Source organism: Alosa alosa, chromosome 4, assembly GCF_017589495.1.
Source record: "Alosa alosa isolate M-15738 ecotype Scorff River chromosome 4, AALO_Geno_1.1, whole genome shotgun sequence".
In the NCBI taxonomy this organism is placed as follows: domain Eukaryota; kingdom Metazoa; phylum Chordata; class Actinopteri; order Clupeiformes; family Clupeidae; genus Alosa; species Alosa alosa.
In genome coordinates, this window is record NC_063192.1 from 22,701,125 (window position 1) to 22,711,131 (window position 10,007).

At 44.8% G+C, this 10,007-nt stretch overlaps 1 protein-coding gene across 1 annotated transcript in view; it reads right to left on the reverse strand.

Moving 5' to 3' along the window:
* Positions 1-2,429: 2,429 nt before the first annotated feature.
* plxna2 (plexin A2) overlaps positions 2,430-10,007 on the reverse strand; it is a 151,136-nt gene continuing 143,558 nt past the window's right edge. Inside the window, exons 28-29 of the mRNA XM_048240842.1 lie at positions 8,859-9,009; positions 2,430-5,088 (exon numbers count right to left, since the gene is read on the reverse strand). Of these exons, the coding sequence (XP_048096799.1) occupies positions 4,993-5,088; positions 8,859-9,009 (247 nt within the window). The 3' untranslated portion in view covers positions 2,430-4,992. The remainder of the gene's footprint in view (positions 5,089-8,858; positions 9,010-10,007) is intronic.

A 10,007-nucleotide genomic window follows, 5' to 3' on the forward strand; every position in this document is an offset into this window, starting at 1 on the left:
TATCTATGTCTATATCTATATATGTATTTATTTTTATTCCATCAAGATATATGACCTCTCAGAGCTGGAAGCATGACCTTGATGCTGCAATTGTTCTTAACATTCCAAACACAAAGGTCTACCCCCTCAACCACTCATCCTCGTAACCTAATTGACTTCCCCCACAGTCCTTCATATAGCTCTGGGAAGGAATGGAATCGCCAGACTAATGGAATAATGCCACAAAGACAAACAGTAGCTCTTACATAATAGAACTCTTGGTTATCTTGTTAAGTGCGAACCCAGGCTATTATACACTACTGTGATGAATGGACCATGTTTTCTACACTCTGGTGGCTGAACTTCTGGTATGAAATATAGTACAGAAAAAAACAAATTGTGCATGCAGAGCAATATTGCATTGATTACGGACTCCCATTGATACACACCACAGTGGTAATAAAAAACCCAGAGAATGTTATTATCTTTATGAACAACAATAAGTTTCTGCTCCACTTTCCACTGTTTGCCCCTGCTGCTCATTTAGCCTTTTATTACCTCTGCCTAATAGGGGGGCAAAGGGAATGATAATCGGGTACATCCATCGACCAATCTGTTGTTCTTTGTGTCCATACTAAAAAAGTACTGTTCCGACTTACTTCAAATTCTAATACAAGGAAGAGGGGTTCACAATATCTCAGTCTTTCTATACGATGATCTGGACATAGGATTTTACTCACCCACTTTCTTTACTGACCACTTACAAGGGCGAGGGTTTGCAATTGTCTGACTAGTCTTGTTATCTTTGATTGTTGAATTTTGTAAAATTGCACTCATATTGCTGTCATGAATGCGTGAGTGATTTCCAAAATTATCTTATATCTTTACGCTTGTCTGTCTGTCTGGCTCTCAACAAATCCACACCATTCAAATGATCGCTTTTTTAACCAGTAAAGTTTATTTATATATAACAACGGTACAAAGTGAATCCTTGGCTTGCAAAATAGGTGTGCTTCATATTTACAATAGGTACACAATAATATATTATCATAACAAAAAAAAAAAAAAACAAGACCAACCTTTTTTTTTTTTAAATATTTGACCTTTCTTACAATTTTCACAACACCTTTATAAAACAACAAGAACAGACAGCCATAATAATAATAATTATCATAATTATTATTTTATTTACAATAATACACAACTCCAGTGTCAACAAAGAAGGGTTGGTATATTATGTACTGTGTTTTGAAGTGGAAGGATATTCATTTCTTCTGCAGTGATATTCAGGCCCATCTCTCTGGCTTTTGACTGTGGAATGGCAAAAAATATATCATGTGGCCTGTGCAAGCATTTGACTGTCCAATGACTGAAAGAGTCCCCTTTGCCATGGTGTGAGAGCCACGAAAGACCTGAACATCACTACGGTAGGGGCTCCAGAGTGGAAGTTTAAGTTGAGGCTCAAAAGTGACCAAATGTGGAAGATCATCACTACGTGAACACATGAGTGTAGGTGAATTCCGCGTCTCAAAAAAAGAAAAAAAGAAACAAAAGCTAAAAAACCTTTTCAGGATGAAAGGATGCCTAACAAAAAACAACAATACATAAAATAATAACAAAAACATATCCTACTCTGTGAAATCTCATCTTACAATCTTACAAATCCCTCCTGCACTATGACAAGTGTGAGTAGTGTAAGTAGCCTGACAAGGTGTCCTTTCAGTTAGCATCACTGCATGATAAGAGGGGGCCGATGACAATAACGGATAGACTTCAATTATGGCAGAGGGGGAAAAAGCAACACTTTATTTGTTATAGTCCTTGATACAGTGTAGCATATGGGTGTGATGTAAGATGTAGTGTTGTGGGCGATCGGTGTTTAATTGAGCTGCTGGTGAATGAGGTGACTTGTCCATGACCATCAGCTGGGCCCTAGAGAGGCCCCCCCAGCAGCTGCCTGCATTATTCCATGTCAATCACGTCAATCCCTGCTGAAGTTCGAGGCCCTCTTTCGGTTTTGATGTGGATATATATCTATTTTTTTTCTAAATCTTCTGATCACGCTGTGCACACGACTAGGTGAGATCAAAGCGCTGCTTCAAAGCTGCTGCAGGAAACCAGAGCTAAAGGGGATTCTCTCTCTCTCTCTTTTTCTCTCTCTATCTCTGTATTTATCGCTCTCTCTTTCTCAATCTCTCTGTCTTGCTCTAGATCTTCATTCCTCTTCACCTGAGACAACAGAGATGAGACACCTGGATGGGGGATGATGCACTCTTTGCCTGTCATTTCGTCCTCAAACACTGCTTTTAAACTCAGCTATACAAGTCAGGAAGAGGAGGTCATATTGTGTGTGTCTGTGTGTGTGTGTGTGTGTGTGTGTGTGTGTGTGTGTGTGGACGGTCTGAGGATCATGTTTGGTGCGAGGTGTTCTAAGGCAACGGGAGGGAAGGAAAAAAAAAAAAAAAAAAAAAAAAGAAAGCATCTTTTGGTATGATATTTACCCCCAATACTAAAAATAAAATTCAACGTACACCATTAACACTATCAAGTTTCAAGTATTTGATGTAAACAACAAGCTAGCATTGCACTTGCCACAGCACAACACTGAGATGAACGCCGGCAGTTACCATGCACAAGACTGAACCCCCAATACCATTGGAAAAAAGAACCAGCTTAGAACCTGGCTTGGCTCCCATTTAGAACAATTCCATAAGCAATTTCTAGCACACCTTGACTTTAACCTCTAATGACCTTGTCTGTGTAGATGAAACCAACAGCGGAATATAACTCATCTTTAGTGGGTCAGATGCATTATAAATGAGAGAAATGACTTTGTTCTTGCTTGTTGTTTGGATAGTACACTCTCCATGTAGGGGGGGGAGGGAAAGAAATGAATAAAAACCATCCACCCCCAAACTGTTCACATCCAAGAGTGTATGTTTGTGTGTGTGTGTGTGTGTGTGTGTGTGTAATTTTTTACAGGGTGATAGTCCAGCCCCACTTCCTTCGTTATCGTACCTAGCTGCCTTCGAGCGCTTCGAGACAGATGCTCAAAATCCAGAGAGATGGCAGTGGCGGGGTGGAGGTCGTCTGATCTCTCCTAGTTCCTGTTGAGTGAGTGCCGCTTTTCCAGAGAGGAGAGGGGAACTGGCTCTGGCTCAGACCCGGCTGGCGTCCGGGCCAGGTCAGGCCCACAGTCAGCTTCTTGTCTGGGCTTTCAGTCGCCCCTCAGTCTGAGGTCTTGAGTCCCTTTATAAAGCATTAACCGACTTTTTTTTTTGACACGTCAGTGAATAATTTAAAGTGATTCTTTTGGCACTTAATCAAGATCGACCCTAAGAAGGGTTGTCACTGTAGCATGAAGATATATATATCTATCTATATATATCGATATATAGCAGTGGTGACTGAATTGCGCATTAGATCTGCAGCTAACCTCTTAGCCTCTTGGAGCTAATGCAACCTTCTTGGCACTTAAAAAACAGAGTAGAAATGGATGAGGTTTTCTTTTTTTCTTTCTCTCTCTCTCTCTCTCTCTCTTGAGTGGTTCTGGATGACGCATGCAAAAATACACACACAAGTTGACAGAAACTGAAAACATAACACTGTCTGGTCAGCTTTATAGTGGATCGATCCCACTTCTACCGCCCGCGATGCAAGTTCATTCCATCTACAGGAAGCATTCTCCAATATATAGTGGAGTAGAAACGCAATCTATAGTGTGGCAGCCCAGTGTCCAGAGGGAACTGCCCATACGATTGCACACAGCACACTTCAATCACAAAGCGTATTTTGGCAATATAATAATGAATGACATTTATCAAGCTAAAAAGGTCCTCGGTAACCAGAATGTTTACAGCATTTTTTTCTCTTGGCCAAGGGTCTTCCCTCAGAGTTCAGCTCTGCTCTGTGGCCTCTCTCTGCTCTAGGAAAACAAAAGATGACTAAAATAGAGCAACATTTTGTACATTCACATACAATTTCACACGTCGTTTTAAAAAAGAAGAAGAACGGGACATTTACACACAGAGACACTGGCTGAGGAGAGTCTTTTGAAGTCGTCGATCAGCCGCTCCTTTCCTCCGAGATAAACTGTGACACGATGCGGAGGATCGGCCAGGAAGAATCAGGGGTCGGCCGACCTGATTGATCACGTGACCTTTCACTCTTTCCGCACATTGTTTTTTTTTAACTCCATGAGTGGACAGTAAACTCACGTCTAGTCTCTCTGCGTCTTTCGGAAGAAGGCTGGCGACTGGCCTCCGAGAGTGAGGATGAGAGAGAGAGGGACAGACCGATGAGACAGGCTCTCCGTCCTGTCGTTGTCAACCCGTCACCCAACGAGACAGGACACGAAAGCGAGAAGAGCCGTATGCATCACGATGTCGGGAGATGCCAAAAGCCACGGAGTAATGGAAGAGGTTTTTAAAGTGTTCGTGTATAAAAATAAAAATTCTCAAAGGACATGGCTACAGCCAAATGTTCCACTCTGGCTCTTAAGAGTCCGTAGTAAGAGAGAGAAAAAAAAAGAGAGAGAGAGAGAGAGAGAGAGAGAGAGAGAGAGAGAGAGAGAGATGCTGCCCCATCATGTTGTCCTGCTTGAGTTCCTGTCACTGCGTGTTGCTCTTGTGCCAGACACACACAAGAGACTGCCGAAGAAAATGGGGAAAAAAAGTTGAGGTGTCTTAGGACAGCTCTGCTCTCATTATCTGTTCACAACAGGATGAAACATGCACCTCCAGCCAGTGTCTTGTGAGGGCAGACATTTTGGTAAGGTCCACTGAACCTGTCCTACTGGTTTGGTGGAGCTGAGAATCCCCAGTCTCAGGTCAGCGTTAAGTACCATGTGCTGTGCTGAGACTCCTTGGGTGGTAGTGGTGGAAGGATGGCACAGGTGCAGATGCCAGTCCCCCTTGCTTTTCTCTCTTTCTCTCACTCTTGATGTTGTTCATTCTGTCTTTCTCCCCCCCCTCTCTCTCGCGCGCGCGCGCTCTCCGTTGCTCTGTGGTGCTCTCAGCTCTCGTGAGACATGGCGGTGATGAGTTGTTGTACTTTCATGGCCAGACGCTGCTTCTTAGCCTGCTCGTCCTGCTCCAGGGCTGCTATGATCTACAGGAAGAGAGAAGAGACACAAAGCCCATCAACAACTGACTGCCACTAGCACAGATAGACCTGCACTCAACACTGTGACAGATAGACCTGCACTCAACACAGGCAGACAATTTGGAGTTGGATGGATTTTCAAAAAACTAAAGACTATGACAAGGCTACATCTCCATCACAAGCAGCACGGTGGCCTCCTCCTAAAGACTACGGCAAGGCTTCATCCAAATCACAAGGCTGCTCATAACACAAGCTTTGATGGAAGCGCAAGCCAGACGCTGTTTCATGAATAGAACATTAAAAGGGGAGATTTAATCGCCTGCGCCTCAGACAGAGAGAGTGAGGGAGGGAAGAGAGGGGAGAGGGAGAGAGGGAGGGAGGGGGAGAGAGAAAGATGGGAGAGAGATGGGAGAGTAAGAACGACAGACAGAGAGGAGAAACAAAGGTAGAGAACAAAAACAAAGGACTAGTTATGAAGGGAGAGATGGAGACAGGGGAAGAGAGAAAAGACAGAGAGACAGGGAATGTAGAGAGAGAGAGAGAGAGCTAGAAAGAGAGGAAGAGAGAGGCACCACGAGTCACCTCCGCTGGAATACTTCCTCTCCTCCTCCTGGCCTCGTTATTTCCCGCGTGTCTATCGCTCGCCCGTCACCCTGTCCCGCCCAGACATAAACGCAGCGCATGTCACGTCGTGTTCAAAGAGGCGGCGGCCGACGCACGGGGGCCCTGCCTGTCCCACCACCCCCCAGCAACAAACCCTGCACACCAGCCAGACACGGAGACACGCAGGCAGGCAGGCAGGCAGGCAGGCAGCGTTGGCTCGCCGAGGCCCCCTGCTGGCTGGGGCCTTTCAGGCATATAAATATCAAAGGGGAGTAGTAATGAGGAGCTTGATGAGGTAGGGCACCTCAGAGGGCTCAGCTCCGCACTGGGCTGGTCATTAGGGGCATCACTGGGACATCTGAGGTCAGAAGGGCAGGGGGGAGAAGGGTGCTAAAGCCTTGACCCCTGTGAAGGTCAGGGTCCCTGGGCCAGGTGTTTAAGGCAGTGGTCTGTTGCTGGCTGTACAGCTGGCTACACTGACTGGTGAATGTCCAGCGGATGGGGCTAGAGTGACCGGAGAGAGAGGTAACGCTAATGCCGTCCTTCGCCCGGGAGTCTGTGTGCTCACGTGCTCTGGATTCTTTATTGTGGGTGGACGGCCATGACGCTAGACTCCCTCTCCCTAACTCATCCTTTCTTTCTCTTCTATGCAAGTCTTTCTTTCTTCCCTCTGCTTGTTTTTCCTTTTCCTTTCTTCAGCCTCTTGTGTCTTTTGTGTCCTCTTTTCCGTGCTCTCTCTCTCTCTCACTCCTCTCTCTCTCTCTCACTCCTCTCTCTCTCTCACTCCTCTCTCTCTTCTCACTCTCTCTCCTCTCTCCCTCCATTGTCTTTTTTCTGGGTCTTCATCCCCTCCTCTCCTCCTCATCCTCATCCTCTCATCATCCTTTGTCCCTCTCTCACCATCACTTCTCTCATGTCTCTCTATCTTCCCCCTCTCTCTCTGTTTCTCTCTTCCCCTCCACTCCTCCTCTCCCCCTCTCTCCCTCATCTGGTTAAGTGCTCTTAGAGGCGGGCGGCGGTGCCTGGCTCTGTCTGGCTCCAATCACATTGGGTTATTAATCTGCAATGCATGCAGGTGTGTGTCTGGTCCTCCTGCCACTTAGCTCCAATCCTTTTAGCAGCCATGCTAGCCCTGTTAGCGCCTGCCCAGACACACACACACACACACACACACACACACACGAACACAAAGAGAGAGGGAGAGAGAGAGAAGAGAAAGAGCGAGAGATAGGGAGAGAAGAGAGAGAAGAGAGAGAGGGAGAGATGAAGAGAGAGGGAGAGAGAGAGAGAACTGAAGCCAAAACAGATGGATGTGGATGGAATATGTATGAGAGGGAGATCGATACAGAGTGGATATGTGAGAGAAAGAGAGACAGAGCCAGTTAGCAGTTTGCTTATTGTTGATATTTTTAATCCTTTGATGTTTTTTTACTGTTAAATCATTATACATTTTTTTTTCTTGAACATTACACCTTGGTTTGGCATTACTGCAAATAAACAGACATGCCAATAAAGCTACTTGAATCTGAATTGAATGAGAGAGAGAGAGAGAGAGAGAGAGAGAGAGAGAGAGAGAGAGAGAGAGAGAGGAGAGATGCGAGAACACACTGCCCACACACACACACACACACACACACACACACACACACACACACACACACTAGACTGAATGAGAGCTGTGGTAAGGTAACAGGTAAGTGGGAGAGACTGAGCCAGACAGAGAGGTAGACAATTCACATAACCAGGCTCCTCCCTCTGCTCTCTCAATCCCTCACATCTCCTCCCCGTTCCTCTCCTCTTCACACGTTCTCTCTTCTCCTCTCCTCTCTCCTCTTCTCCTCTCTTCTCCTTTCTCCTCTCCTCCTCTTATCCCTTCTCCTCTCCTCACCCCTCCCCTTTACTCCCCTGCAGTGCAATGTGCGGGTCAGACTAATAGGTCCCCAGAGAGAGCCTGTCACTGTGGGAGAGAGACATATTCATCCTCTACACCGCAAACCCAACCCCCACCCTCCATGCACACACACACACACACACACACACACACACACACACACACACACACACACACACACACACACACACACACACACACACACTATACTTCTCTTGCTCAAACTCTTTCTCTTTTTTACAGATTCTCTCACTCGCTCTGCCTCTCTCTGCTGATCTTTCTAAATTCAATTTCATACAATTCATTTTCTTTCAATTCAAAGAGCTTTATGGCCATGCCATAGCACGCTCATGCACTCCAAAAGGACACCATAGTTTTAACGTGTCATATCAGGACAGTCACTATCTCCTCAAATCTCCAAAGATCAGAAGATATTGACTAAAAAAGCCTGGGGATGAAGCCGCAAAACACACACACACACACACACACACACACACCTTTCTGTTCTGATACATATTAATGCATCACATCCATGCCCATCCCTTGGCAGTGTGTGATTGTACTGGCTTAAGGCGCAGTGGTTATAATTTCACAGTACAGGGAGTTCCACCTGATTGATACCACTGGGACCACAAAGCACAAATCTGTGGCTGCTGGAGGCAATATTGGTGGATAAATTAGCTATCGGTTGCTACACTGGGACATATTAAACCTATTACGATAGGCTTTACGTCACACATTAGGTTATGTAACTTATTGTTTCACTGCTTTTGAAGATAAGATTGTATTGAGTGTTCTCTCCCTCTTTCTCTTCGACACACACAGACACACACACACACAGCCGAGCATACACACACACACACAGACACACACAACATATTGTTTTCACACAATCTCATATGCACGGTATAAGGGAGTGTGATGAAAAAGAGTACTAAGTGTCTTCATTTAAAAAAAAAAAGTAATTTAAAAGTCAGCTCCAGCTGCTGAAGTTCACTAATGACCCTACACACTGTGTATTGACACACGGCACAGACTGATTAATGGCATGCCCGTTTTGTCACGACAGTTTTCCAAGCACCATACTGTGCTTCTGTATGTGTGAATGTGTGTAATGTTGAATGTGTGTGTGTGTGTGTGTGTGTGTGTGTGTGCGTGCCGTTGTGAGGCAGTGTGTGTGTGTGTGTGTGTGTCTATGTGTGCGTGTGCATTCTGGTGTGAGGCAGTGTGTGCGTGCGTGCGTGCGTGTGTGTGTGTGTGTGTGTGTGTGCCTGAGGCTCACCTCCTCGCTGTACTTGCTAACGTAAGAGTAGATCTCATTGAGGGCACTGAGCATGTTGAACTCGTTGGAGTGGAGACGCGCCTGCTCGGCCAGGTAGGCGTTCATGTCCTGGTCACTGATGGCAGGCAGCCGGTTAATGTCCGCATAGTACCTGAGAAGACAGACAGGGGGCGCTGCTCAGCAAATACCAAATAATGTCAAAGCTATATGACTTGAAACTACCAGATATGTCTGAGGACAAACAATAATAACCAGAGCAGTGATCAGAAGAGAAAGCAGTCTGCTATTAGCTAATACAAACAAGCCATGAACCTCATGTATTTAATATTTGACATGGGATCCTTAAAATGAAATTCTTCTTAAAAAAAAATCCAAACCTGTGTAGCAGTTAAAGCAGAGAGAGCACATTTGATCAGAGATCTATGACCAGAACTAACCACACTGGAGTGGAGACATGACTGTGTGTTGGATGGAGACACAACAACATCAGAGGTAAACTCTGGGGTGATACTGCCACGGCTGTGGGGCTGTAGTCAAACCGAACTCCCATATTGAATAGTCATCACTGAATATTACAAGGCGATCATTTCTCATGTCGGAGCAACCCTGGGATCTCATCTCCACTGGGGATACTTCATTGTTTTGTGAAAAAGAGAACTATTCTGATACATGGCAGGAGACTGGGGATCTCAGTGAGAAGACACAAGAAAAATAATTTACAGCCTACTCCTACTCCAAAATCCAAATCATTTTTAAAAAATAAGAAAGATGTTACATTTTGTATTTTAGATAGATAGATAGATAGATAGATAGATAGACCTTGAATTTCCCCTGGGGATCAATAAAGTATCTATCTATCTATCTATCTATCTATCTATCTATCTATCTATCTAAAATACAAAATGTAAGATCTTTCTTATTTTTTAAAAATGATTTGGAAAAGTTGGGCAAACACAAGAACAATATTACCCATACATGTTCAATCTTTAGCCTAACATTAGAGAGATATTTGTTCTTTGGTATCTAGCTGTTGTTTGGAGAGTTTTTAGCCTTTACTTGATGGACCAGTGAAGAGGGAACAAGAAATGAGTGGGAGGGAGAGAGATGGGGAATAGAATGGGTTCAGGAAATGACCTCATGTCGGAATCG